This window comes from Plasmodium coatneyi, chromosome 14 (genome assembly GCF_001680005.1).
Source record: "Plasmodium coatneyi strain Hackeri chromosome 14, complete sequence".
NCBI lineage: Eukaryota > Apicomplexa > Aconoidasida > Haemosporida > Plasmodiidae > Plasmodium > Plasmodium coatneyi.
The window spans coordinates 1,722,277-1,735,797 of NC_033569.1; the positions used below are offsets into that span (position 1 = coordinate 1,722,277).

General features: G+C 38.0%; 3 protein-coding genes across 3 annotated transcripts; 1 reads left to right on the forward strand and 2 right to left on the reverse strand.

Moving 5' to 3' along the window:
* Positions 1-743: 743 nt before the first annotated feature.
* PCOAH_00054920 (putative ribosome biogenesis protein) lies at positions 744-1,688 on the forward strand (the record flags this gene model as incomplete). Its single annotated transcript, XM_020062272.1, has 1 exon — positions 744-1,688. The coding sequence occupies one exon, from the start codon at positions 744-746 to the stop codon at positions 1,686-1,688; it is 945 nt and encodes a 314-aa protein (XP_019917669.1).
* Positions 1,689-2,045: 357 nt separating this feature from the next.
* Positions 2,046-3,593, reverse strand: PCOAH_00054930 (Uncharacterized protein; the record flags this gene model as incomplete). Its single annotated transcript, XM_020062273.1, has 1 exon — positions 2,046-3,593. One exon carries the CDS (start codon positions 3,591-3,593, stop codon positions 2,046-2,048), a length of 1,548 nt encoding a protein of 515 aa, XP_019917534.1.
* Positions 3,594-4,082: 489 nt separating this feature from the next.
* On the reverse strand, positions 4,083-12,801 carry PCOAH_00054940 (Uncharacterized protein; the record flags this gene model as incomplete). The annotated part of the gene is made up of 5 exons (XM_020062274.1): positions 4,083-4,127; positions 4,265-4,368; positions 4,474-4,825; positions 4,956-12,285; positions 12,470-12,801. The coding sequence occupies 5 exons, from the start codon at positions 12,799-12,801 to the stop codon at positions 4,083-4,085; spliced, it is 8,163 nt and encodes a 2,720-aa protein (XP_019917634.1).
* Positions 12,802-13,521: the final 720 nt, after the last annotated feature.

Sequence of the window (13,521 nt, forward strand, 5' to 3'; positions counted from 1 at the left end):
TTTTGAGGGAGTCAAATGGAAAATAAAAAAAAAAAATAGATGCATATATCTCTACACAATTATTCCATTTCCATTTCAGTAAAAATAGAATAAAATAGGTGAACCCCTCGAATTTTTTCTCCTTTCCACTTACATAACACAAATGTAAGTTCGCGATATGTGTAAAATCGTGAAGAAGCCACTTCATTTGCATATACGTACATATGCTTACGAGCATGCATACACGTGGTGCAGGGATGGCAAAACGGGAAAATGCGCTTTTCTCATGGGGAATTTTTTTCTGATCATTCAAGCAATTTGTAACAATGGGTTCTTTGGATTGTGTAAGGGCTCACACAGGCATTGCGCGAAGAGAACGCACCTAAGGGAGCAATTTAGGCGAACGCAACCAACTGAAATGAACCGAATTAAAATGGTGAAAAACGAGTCTCCCGACCGCGCCGTATCACTCTGTTTTTTTTTCTATTTCAGCTCCTCCATAAATTGTCCCATTGGCAGGAATAAAATAGATGAAGCACGAAGGAGTGGAAAAAAATTGCCGTTGTTCCATTATTATCGCACGCAAAAAAATTTGCCACGGGAATTTAAGCTAAAGGGGGGACGACATTTCTGCTAAAATGCTACATACAACATGCAAATTTTTTTTTTTTTTTTTTTTTCCTGCTATATAGAAAAACAAGCGTGACGTATAGCTAAATGGAAAGCTGCGTATTTTTTTTTTCTTTTTTTCCGTTCTAAACAAAATGAAGAACTCCCAGATTGAAAGAAAAAAGTATTCAGTTCACAATTTGGTAAAACTGATTAATGAGAGGAATAAACAGAACGTAAGTAATAAGCAGCTGGCTGTAGGAGCGGACGGTACGACAGGTATCAAGGCAAGCAACGGTCTGGATGGAGAAACGCACAATGACTTTTTAGAAATTGAGAATAATGGGAAGGTGGGAAGAAAGAACAAAACTAGCGTTCCCGCTGAAGATGGAGAAAGCGGCGGAGATTATGACATAAAAGACGGGAACGTTGACGATCACGACGAATGTGACGATGACAACGTACCCGATGACGAAGGCGCTGTCTGTACGTACGGGGCGGACGCGACGGTGGCCCCCCCCGGAAGCAGCGAAATAAAGCTGTTCATGTTTGATTACAACGAATGCCAAAACCAAAAGTGCTCCTGTAAGAAGTTATACCGATTTAAAAAAATAAAAAAGGCTCCCATGAATAAAAAGTTTAAAGGAATCGTATTAACGCCATTCTGCGATAAATTCTTTTCCGTAAATGATAAAGCCACTATGGAGAAATTTGGCCTGTCCGTAATTGACTGTTCTTGGAAATCGCTGGACTTATTGAAAAAATGCAAGTTCACAAACCAGAGGAAATTACCATATATCATTGCAGTTAACAGTATAAATTATGGAAAGCCATACAAGCTCTCCTGCTTGGAATCCTTGGCATTCTGCTTATATGTCTGTGGGTACAACAAACAATGTACCGATATTCTCAACATTTACAAATGGAGCTCAAGTTTTGTAAATCTGAATGGAGAGTTGCTTGATATGTACAAATTATGCAACACCCATGAGGAGGTGAAGAAAGTTGAAGATGAGTTTATTAATAATTCGCTCAAAGAAAAGGAGAAACGGAAAGAAATAGACCACTACAAGGTTATATATGAGGATGGCTACTTATAGTTGTAGCTTTCGTCATGGCGCGTCGCGCGTTTAGCTTTTTTTTTTTTGTCATACCATGATGTGTGCATATGCACCCCCATAGGCTAATTTTTAACAGCTAGCTAATTTGTGCATTCCGCATGACACACTGTGCAGCGGTATATAATTCAAGCTACTAACCATATTTTGTTTTCCCCCTATTTTGCCGTAAAGGAAGGGTTGCGCAGGTTGGCCCATTTCTTTACAATTAATTTGATATAACGCAAAAATATTTTTAATTTGTAGTGCGTGTCTCTGGAAGAAAAATATATTTATATATATATATATGTCCACATATACATATATGTATATATATATGCCCCTTTTTTTGGTACCCCTTCAATTTATATAAGTCGTCCAATCGTACTTCCTATAGGCAGATTTAAACGCCTCCACAGCATCCACGTACTGCTGAAAATTTTGAAAACATTTATAAAATTTATCCTTCTTAAAAAGATCGGTAAAAATACATTTACACATATTTATGTAATCATAATTATTTTCAATGACTTGTATATACGTCTCCACTAGGGCAAAATTGACCGAAACGTAGGGGATCTGTTTCGGTAAAACATTATAAGGGGCATATTTATTTTTCGTAATTATTAACTGCTTGTTTTCTCTATATAAAGAATTTATATCTTCCAGATTTTTTTTGAAATAAATTTTTGCCTTCTCAAGTAACTCCATTGGTATTATGTAACAATTAACATATGTATGTTTTGTTTTTCTGAGCGATATTAATTCGATGCTAGCATTAAAACAGTTATTAAATTCGACAAAAATGCACGTTTTATTGCTTTCCTCTAACATGGCTATTAGTGACTTCATGTGATTACGCATGTCTTGCACGATATCAAAATTTGTGTTCGTTACGCTAGTGGTATGTTCAATAGGCGAAATAAACAACTGATCTTTTAAAAACACATTTTTGTAATTATAGTAACATATGTAGGACTTCTGACTGATGCTGATTATATTCAATTTATTTATTTTGCTGAATGAGTTGGAGTCGATGCAAAACTTACATTCTACTAAATTTTTGTTCAGTGCATTTTTTAACAACATTTTTTCCTTCTTTTCCGCTATTTTCATTTCCAATTTGGCGCTCAACTGGGTCATTTTTTCCGTGCTATGTGTCTCCATTTTGTCTTCACTTTGGCTACTAAAGGGAATTTCCGTTTTTTCCCTTCTGCTCTTCCGTTTAGTTTCATCACCCGATGGGTAACTGCTCCGTTCAGAGTCGCTTGTTCGTCCACCCACTACGTAGCTTTTCCCTGCTAAGTTGTTTTTCTCATCTTCGTACTTTTTTACCGTTCCTTTGCGATCTGCACAGTTGGTGATTTTCTCTTTCCTAGGTTTTTCTTCAATCTTTTCCTTCTTTCTCTTCTTCCTTTTTTCATTCCCCTTCTCCGCTATCCTCTTCCTTCCCTTTTTGTCCCTCTCCTTATGTCCCCTTCGATGCTTCTCCCGCTTTCGTCTTTTTCTCTTCTCGTGGGATGAGGGAGAGGATGTGCGTGAAGAGCGCGAAGCAGAGGATTCGATAGATGAGGACGATACGGACGTGGCTGCCGATGCGGATGAAGCTGACGCATCCGAAGAGGCACTTGCCGAGCGCCCCTTCGCGCTCCTCCTCAAACATTTGCTCTTCCTTTTAAGAAGAAAATCTTTACATTTCTTGTCGTAGCTTTCTTTATCATTTTGTTCGTCCCTCTTTAGCTTTCTCATATCAGACAGGTGCCGATCGTGCATTCCCTTAACTCTAATTTCTTTGCCCCTTTTTTTTTCATTCTCCTTTTCTTCATTTCGAGAGTGTACATTATTCTTTTTCAGGAGATTTAGGAAGTTGTTTTTTGCGTATTCGTAGAACTCGTCCACGTTGCTCATTTTGAAGTTGCCTTTACGCGGAAAAAAAAGGAAAATAAATCAAGCGAACGAGCAACGGATTAGTTCATCTCCGCCGCTTCATGCAGTGCGATTTGCCCTACATGTTAAGGATTGCCAATCCATAAAAACAAAAAAATGAAAAAATAAAACAACGTTATGACATTTTAAACTCTTCACAGAGCATTAAAAAGTGTGACACAAATCAGGAACAGAGAAAATTACAAAACAGGGAAAGGACTTTGTTTTTGCCTTTTCGATTATGTATAATTATCACTTAAAAAAAAAAATAATAATAAAAAACAGAAACAACTTTTAATTTTAAGAAAAACAATTTAAAACATGTTTAGCCTAAAAAGGTTGAAACGAGAGTTCTTCGGAACGGTTCCTCCAAATAGGTTAAACGTCACGCAACCTTGTGAAAAAAAAAAAAATTCCATATTTGTTTAACCCGTTTAGACCTTGACTTGGGGGTCATTAAGCTGGAAGACGTCAATTAACACTGTCCGAGTCGCTTGAATTTTTTATTAGGAAATGCTGAATGGGGAAAAGAAAAAAGAAGTTTTGTTGTCGTACCTTTTAACGAACCCCTCGCACATTTGCAAGATTTTTGTGCACGTGCTTTGAGTAGGTGATACGGATATAGAAGTTATGCATTTTTCCTTTTTTTTTACGTTTATGTAGGGATCATCGTTTGACTTAATCCATTTGTTGGACTCCCTTTTCGCTTTGGCTAATATGGCCTCTCGTATTTTTTCCGGGAATTGCATTACATCACCTAGAGGAAGAAAAGGGGTAGGTGGAAAATAAATAAATTCCCCCCAAATGTGTAGTGGTATAAGTGTATATGCCATAGACTGCACATTCACGTGAATAAAATTACCCGAGGGGGTGACGAATTCCATCTTTTTGACAACAGTGGGAATTTCGTATTCGCCCATTGCTGCATTCATAATTGATAAGCTGTTCCTATTGTAACTGCAAGTAATTTTCTTTATGTTGAAGTAGGACGGCTTGAAATATTTAAACATGTATAGGGATGGGGTTAAAAGTTTTATATTATCGTATATTTCTGGTTCTTCGTAGATGATTTTTTTTTCCTTTTTTTGCTCCATCTCTCTTCTTCCGTAGTAGGAGTAAGATAAATTCGTTTCCTTCTTTTTCTCTTTTTTATCATCACTGCTGATAATTTCAACTGCGCTGAATCCGTACAAGCAGAGGTTGTTCATTAGGACCTGCGGGATGGGAGAGGCACATGTGTAACACGCGTTCGTGCAAAAAGGTATGTACACACAGGCGTGCCCACTCAGGGAAGTTCATATCGAGGGAACCGCTCAACAGCGCAACTGCACTGATGGAACGCACCAGAATTTCGTCCAAGTCACAACAGACGTCAATCGCTTCCACAGCATCCCACAAAGGGTCATGAACGGGGGATGGGTTCGCAATGAATATTATTTTCCCTCGTGTAACGGCGGCGTCACCACCTTTATTTTCACTCCCCGGATCTGGGCTTTGCAAATTGTTCACCTTAGGTTTAATTCTGAATTTGTTAAAAACGTTAAATGTGTTACTGACTACGGGGGAAGATTTCTGTTCGCTCTTTTCGATAAGCGCAAATTGTCCCCACATGTACACTGAATGTTTAGTGTTCCCAGGCTTTGCAATGAGACAGACAAAATTATCCGAACATGCAATTTTGATAACGCTAATGTTTGGCGAAAGGAAAGTCAACGGGTAGATGGATATTTCATCGAGGTTTCTTAACTTCTTTTTATTTAACCCTAAGATGCATTTGTAATTGTTCCCCCAAATGTATAAGGAACTTCTATCGCTCCGCAGGCACACATTGTAGCTGTCATTACAAAGAATTGAATGACACCCAGATATTAGGAACACGGGTTGGTACACATTTTCTTGAAAATATTTCAAGTTGATAAAAAAGAAATTGCCACTCATGTAGAGATCACCCTTTCTACAAATGTACCCACTATGATAGGATGCACAACTAATATTCTTAATCTTAATTTTGTTCTTTAAAAAATGTTTTATTATTTTAGGATATCTTACTATACTTCTTTCATATTTTTGCCCACACTGTCCAAATAGGTTACTTCCCCAGGAGTATACATTTCCATTTTCTGATAGAGCTAATGTATGTTCAGATCCACAACTGATGCTTGCAATTTTATTTGTTTCACTTACCACTTTGGTGAATTCCACGATTTTTTCATTTTCCCCCTTAGCATTTTTTTTATCTATTATTTGGTAATCTACAATGTCCTGCATGGACTCCCCCCCATGGGTGTTCGAAAAAAGTTTTTTATCAATTGTGAATTTACGCTTATGCTCGAAAATTAAATGTTGGATATTTTTCTTATACTTGCTGCATAGACTGTGTTCTGTGTAGTTTTTCTCCTTTAGGTGGGGTGAAGCGCTGCCTTTTCCGCTTGGGTTAGGTCTCGAATTTCCTCCTACGACAGAAGCGGTGGTTTTGTTTTCTTCTGGAGGGGGTCCAACACTGCTGAAGGTGCTTTCCCTTTTGGTGGTATCGCAGGTGGAGCTACATCTTCTTCGACTATTATCTGAAAAGTTCATAACATCCTTGCTGCTTTCTCGGTTTTTACCTTCTGGCTGAATTTGCTTCGAACACGCTGGGGGGAGGAGCTCCTCCTGACCGTTCACAAGCGTCTTTGCTAGGTCACCCATTGTGCTGCCCGCCACACTATTCTGTATACCTTCCGCTGCACAAGGGGACTCCCCTGCTGCGCCGCTCGTGTGGTAGATAAAATTTTTCTCGAACAAATTGTAATAGCCGAGCTGTCCGTAGTCATTCGAACCCAAGCTGTACACAAACTTGGCGTAGTAGTTTTTGCGATTCCCGTATGTGTTACTCTTCCGCACGGTGGTCGTGAACCCGTCTTGACCATCACCAACAGTCTCGTTGATAACACTTTGGCTGATTAACAGAATGGTATGGGTTCCCCCAACGAATATTTGTATGGACCCAAAAACGGGAATGTTAAAAATGGTATTCTGACTATTATTAGTGCAGTTCTGGAACATTTGTTCCATGTGAATTATTTTTAAAATGCTGTTAATTTTGTATGCCCACGGGAGAGTATAATAACGGGAGACGTTTTTATGCATTTTTAAATTAAACACAATATTAAACTGGTGATTTTTCTTTTGAAATTTCTTAAAGTAAAAAAAGTACCACTGTTTTAGTAAAATGTGATAGGTCAAAAGTTTCAGAGCTTTTTTTTCCTTCAAGATATAATACTTGTAAAATGGGAAATTATTTTTTTGTAAAAAGTAATACTTGTTCTTGTCATACTCACTGCTGTACATGTTAAACTGCGCTTGTGAGAAAATTCTTCTTAATTTATAAAAATTTTTCCACCACCTTTGAATTAGAATAATACTTTTCTTCATTTTATTATATCTGATTCTTTCTATGCATGTGTTTATGTAAGCCTGTGTGAAGTATATGGCTTCCATCAGCATGTTGAACTGCTTCCTCACTACATACCCCTTGTAGTTACTCTGAATTTTAATGGCCGCCTCTGGAATTTTAAACTGACTCTGAATGATATTTCTACTGTATATATTTTTTATCAAGTAATGGTAATTGACCTTTGTGAGGACGTTAGAGTAAGACAGGTACTTTCTCTTAATAGATAAGAAGCAAATTTTTAAAAATAGTTTTTTCTGGAAATTTGTAAGACACATATATCTTCTAAAGTAGGATTGAATTAAAACGGCAGCTTTGTTAGGGATAACTATTTCATTTAAATTTTGTACAATTTTTACCTGAACGAGATATGTTCTAATGGCGCTGTTAATATTTTCTATGGCCTTTTTTTGAAACTGTTCCCTTTTTAACTCTCTATATTTTCTTTGCTGTATTATTTTTCTATACCAGGATTGTATATACACACTGGCTGCATGTCGAATTAGCTTCTTCTCATTCTTCATGAAGTTTTCTTTGCACAACTCCAACGTCTCCTTCGTTTCGTCAAAGTTTTTATTTTTTACAATGTAACTATAGAATAGTATAAATGATACCAATAAGTTTTTTCTTCTCTCCATTGTTTTTGCCCTTTCGAGAAATAGGAACCTCCTCATGTAGTTTTGAATGATAACAATTTTGTCTCTAAGGAAGAATTTTATTTTCCTATTTTTGTACGACAAGTAGCAATTCTCAATTTTCCGCACGTAAGGCACTATCGATTTTACATACTTGGCTCTCAAATTTTCTAAAATAAAGTAAACATATTTACTTAGGAAAATAAAATCACGGAAATAAAACGTGTTTTTTGATATGTTAAAGTTGTACAAAATTATTGTGCACAAATCTTTTTTATCCTGAAGGTTTAGGCAGTTTAAGTAGTAAAAACTTTCTGCGTTCTTTGGGGTTTCCTTCTTCTTGGTTACATGACTTTGTAGGCTACTCCCTTGGTCGATCGAAGTCCGTCCTCCGATCAGGTTTCCCTTAATGCTTCCACTTGAGCTGTGGACGTCATTCCCACTTCGGTTGGAAGAGACGCTTCCACTTGCATTGGGAGGGAGGTTTCCCCTTGGATTAGTAGCAACATTCTCATCCACGCTAGATGCGTCATTTCCATTAGCACTTTCTTTAACACTTCCATCCCCATTTGCACCTTCCCGATCGGTCTCACGCACATTAGTATGAGTTTCCATGTGTTCGTGTTTTTCCCCCTGTTCAGCCGTCCCCGCACCTCTGACACAGCTGTTGTTCTCCCTCTTCTTCTTGCACCTAAGCTCGTAATAATTGACGAGCTTAATTAAGTCCCCATCCCTGCTGACATGGATGCAGAAGAGCAAATACTTCTTAATAAAATCTAGGCAGGTCAAACTATGATACAGATACTTCAACTGGTAGTTAAAAATTTGTTTCAAATTTAGCATGTCTATAACAGATTTGATATGTTCCTTGTTTATTTTTTTATTCAGTTCAGAAAAGTCGGTGATTTCTTCCCCTGACGTGGTAGCAGAATTGAGAAAAAATTTTCTGCTTGTTCCTGTCATGCCACTAAAAAATGGCCTATTTGCAGAGGGGGGGAAAAATACATCCTCCCTGAAAATATTACTTCGGTGTTCACTACTACCGCTACGACTATTACTGCTGCTGTGAGATCTTCTCCCGCCATAATATGCATTTAAACCTCTGCCATTGCCCCTGGCATATTTGGTCATGTACTTAGGCACCAGGAATGTATCTTGTCTTGTTCTTTCCCTCTCATTTAAAAGGAGCACGAAGAATTTCTCGTATGTATTTTTTATAACACTGGAGAAAAAGCAAATTTCGTCGTATAAAAAGTTGCTCTTAAAATTCTTTAGCGGGAACGAATTTTCGAAAAATAATTTTCTTAAAAATTCCATTTTACTCTTCTCTATAATTTGTATAGTGTCATTTATTACACAAAAATCTTCCGCATTATCCAGAATCATGTTGTTGCATCGGTACGTAACCGTTTCGTCGTTGTAGTGCACTATGGAAAAAATTTTTTTTCTCCTTCCTGGTAGATTGCCTCCACGTACATGGCACTCCTTTTTATCACCTTTGGCGATCTTATCCATAAGCTTTAGTAGCATTTTTTCTGCATACTCCTCGTCAGCCAATTTTATTTCACCCTTTCTCCGTTCATCCTTCTTGTAATGGATGGTGCCCACGGGGGGGTCACCACGATCGCGCCTGCCACTACATTCGAGGCTATCACTACTATTGGCGCTATCCCCTTGATCACAAATCATTCTGGAATGAACCCCCTCAGTAAGGCGCTTCACTACACGTGAAACTTCTACACAGTATAGATACATCATTTTGTAATATTCCGCTTTTAGGACAACGGATGATCTTATGCCCTTTACCTCTTGGCAATTTTCCACGGTGTGTAAAAACTTGTATGTATATTTTTCTAGCAAATGTAAGATGGGATCTTTTCCAAATTGGGAAACGTACGAACTGATTATACTACCTCTACAGATGTGATCACTGAGTCGTCTGTACTGCTCCACAGTGCTTCCTATAGCGGAGTCCGGGTTATAGTTTTCTTCCCTCGAAAGGTTTAATGCTTTTATTGTATGTACGAGATAGCTATCCATGTTGAAGGTAGACATTTTCAAATAATAATGGTGCAGTATTTCGTTATATATGTTGTTAATAAGTTGGGATAAATTGTTGTATTTTTTTTGTCCACTTGCATTTTTGTTTCCTTCCGAGATGTTTGCACTGAGGCCACTATTGCTATACACATACAAGGAGTGAGCAACGGTACCTTTAAGGAAGTAAGTTCTAAGGTACTCATTAATTTGTTTTATTATCCTAATTTTTAATCTGAAAAAAATAGTGGAACATAAATTTTTGAGCCTTATCTGATTATTTAAAATTTTGATCATCCCCTTTAAATCTACACCTAGTAGGAAAGAAATGTATTCTTCCATTATATGTCCTGCGAAGACTATGAAATAATTAGATCCTTTTCTCCTTCCACTTCTGCTCGTCGTATTTGTGTACATGTTATTCACCTGCTTATTGGATTCATCGTTTTTTTTTTCCCCACTTTTTGCTGCAGTGTCGTCCTTAACGATTCTTAGATGGCTTCCATTGCTGAGATGTATATCCAAATTCTGATCCAACCGGTTGTACATGTTCCCATTTTTGAGTCTGCGCACTCTGGTTGCCTTTTCTTCAGAATGCCCATTCTGCAAAACTTGCCTAATGCAATTTATGCTTTTTTCTTCATCCGTAAAGGAGCTAAAATCGCTGCTCAGATATTTCTCATTTGTAAAATTTAAAAAATTTAAAGAACTCTGTTTTGAATAATCCGGTGAGGCTTTCGTCCCCTCTCTGTCTATCGCGTTTGACGTTACTAATTTTTTATAGTCCTGCACATTAATCAGCTGCAGCTGCAGGAAGTTTAATGTTTCTTCCTCATTTTTGTGCAAACATGTCCTTATAGAGATATATATATTGATAAAAATGAGTGCAAAGTTTAACTTAATCATTGAAAGGATCTCTCCTTCTGTGAAACCTAGTTCTAGGAAATAATCAAACGTCCTGCTTATGTCGGATTCCTTTATCTCTATGTCGGCAGGGGGGTCTACATAATTCTTATAAATTTTTCTTATATCAAGTGGGTGCAATTTTAAGTGCTTGTAGTATTTATTCGAGCTATCCAGCAGGATGCTTCCGAGAAGGAAAAAGAATATGTAGGGTACGTTAAATATTTCGTCTTGGCTTCCTCTTCCTTTTGACCGTCGCTGTTCCTTCTCCTTTGTTCTATCTGCAATGGTACTATCCGAGTCGCTATTCGAATTTGCATGTAATTCTCCCCCTCTTTGTGCCTTTTTTTTTTTCTTTTTTTTTTTTTTCTTCCTGTGCTCATATTTGTTGGATGTCTCTTGTTCCCCTCGGCCCGATTTGCTTCCCCCATCGCCGCTACATTCGGAGTGATCCATTTTGTGGTGATCCTCCCGAACATGTGCGTGGCTACTTTTAGCTTCCCCCTTTTTGTCCTGCTTATCTGCCCAATTTAGGCTTTCCAAGAAGTTCCCTATTTTGGTGCAAATATTTGTCACATTGCTTTTGTCAGTTAAAAAACACGGAAGGACATTGAAATATAGCAGCCTGTTCTTGCTGCTGAGATGTATGATAAAGTTGTAGCATTTGTAATTAAAAAATAAGTTAAGCACATTCATAACATTTTTGTACGCATGATATAATGCTTTGTTTTTTCCCTTCTTTATTACATGCTTGAATAAGTAAGTACTTACTACATTCTGGTTGCTGTTCTTTTCTCCACATATGAAGATTAATTTGTTCCCGTGATATGACGTGTTGACGTGTGGATCCTTGGAATGAACCAGGTTTTTATATCTGCTGGGGTTGGTGGACCTTTTGGACATACTTCCTGGTTGGTAGCCGCTCCTGCTGTGTACGCAGCTTTTTCCCGAGTTGGAAGCAGCAGCACTGCCCGGGTCTAGGCCATCGCTTGTGTGCCCCCCAAAGGAGCCATTACCAGTACCGCTAACAGAATCATTGGCAATATCATTTGTAGTTCCGTTTACCGTTCCGCTGAGAGTGCCCCCGGCAGAACCGCTGAGGGAGTCACTACCATAACCGTCCATAGAAGCGCCCCGTGGGTCGGTCCTAATGTTGAACAGTTCGTTAAAATCTATTCTAGAATTGCCCAAAATATCTTTGTGCACGTGCGCTATTTCATCGTTGCTTTTGACATATAATTCTTTTTTCAATTCCGTTAAGTTTTTTTTCCTCTTCTTGAACTTGTCAAAATGGAAGATGCTCCTTCTGCCCAGAAACATTTTTTTTTGCCACAAGTAGCTAAACACATTTTTGTCATCTTCCCCGGAATTGTCATCAGAAGCATCATCTGAATTTTCCTGCGATTCAAATTCGGACTCACCTTTGCCCACCTTCTTCTGTAAGGCATAATTAATGAACGAACTAAATATATAATTATTTCTATTCCTCCTTTTGAACACCAATTTGTAAAAGGCGTGCACGCACTCGTGGGGGTTTATAATAATCAGCATGTTGTTAAATATGCTCAAATAAATATTTTCATGGTATCTCTTAATGATCAAGTCGCAGATATCTGAATTTTCCCTGTACACGTAGTAAATGTCTTCTATGTTTTCCATGTTGTAGCTACGGGGAAAAAGAAGAATAAAGCATACATGTCTATATATGTGCATGCTCTGTCCCGCAGTGAGCAAAACTTGTTCTCTCCCATTATGCGCTCAGAATGACATATTCTTCCCCTCAGTGGAAAATGAAGACATGTTTATTAGTGGTAGACACGAACGTGTGATATTTTCCCTCGCAATATTACCTCATGTTGTTCCCATTCTGGATAGCAAAAGTGTCGTTTTTTTTTTTTAAAAAATAGTCATACTTGTTTTGCAAGATTAGTTGGTTATTTTTTATAGCAGAATCTGCTTTCTTCATTTTCCTTTTCCCTTTAATTAAATAATCTCCATTGAGGTTTAAGTCTTTCAAGGTACATAATTTGTCCCTTCCCTCCGATTTTAAGTAGGCATCCTCATTCCATTTTACGTGAGAAAATTTTGTCACATTTGTATCGTTCCTGTGCCTATCAGGGATTTCGCCTTTCCTTTCATTTTCCTGGTTGAATGTGGCTATTTTCTGCCTGACCCTCGACATAACTGTTCGATCTGGCCGTGTAGTACACACCACGTGGGATGGTGCGTGCGTCCAGGTGTTCAGTTAAGCTCACCCGTGTGGTAAAGCATACTGCATGAGTGAGTAACCATTTGGAAAATGGGGGGAAACACATCCCTTCACAATTAGGTAGCACTTTCATAAGCTCAGCGCGACAAAAAAAAATGCGCTTACGTATGTATGCATACAAACGCGCACGTGAATTTTTTTGTCCGATTTGCCAAAAACACAAAAGAAACGTGTACATATGCAAACACGCACATGTGTACATAAAATATATATGTGTACTTATTTTTACCGTGCCTGCGATTGCTCTCAAAAAAATGTCACCAAAATGGGCAACGCTTTTGAAGTGAAAAACGCCGAGCGGTGCCTGGAAAAAAAGGAAAAGCAATCCTGCACATGCTCTCACTCCCACCCACTGGGGCCAAAAATTCGGTCGTGAATTTCCAAGTGCTCAAAAAAAAATGAAAAAAAGATATGAAAAAAAATGGAAAGAAAAATGATTTCATACGCGAACAAAATTGCAAATTTTCAAAATAACAAGCGCGAAAAGGTAACTAACTGGGAAGGAAAAACCTGTGCAAAAATTGCACACTGCGAAAAAGCCATCCAACAAAAGGAGAAAAAAAATTAGGGGAAGAAATCAAATGAAATGGTCCGCCATCAGCAAATGCTCCTCAACAGTAAACACAGGTAGAC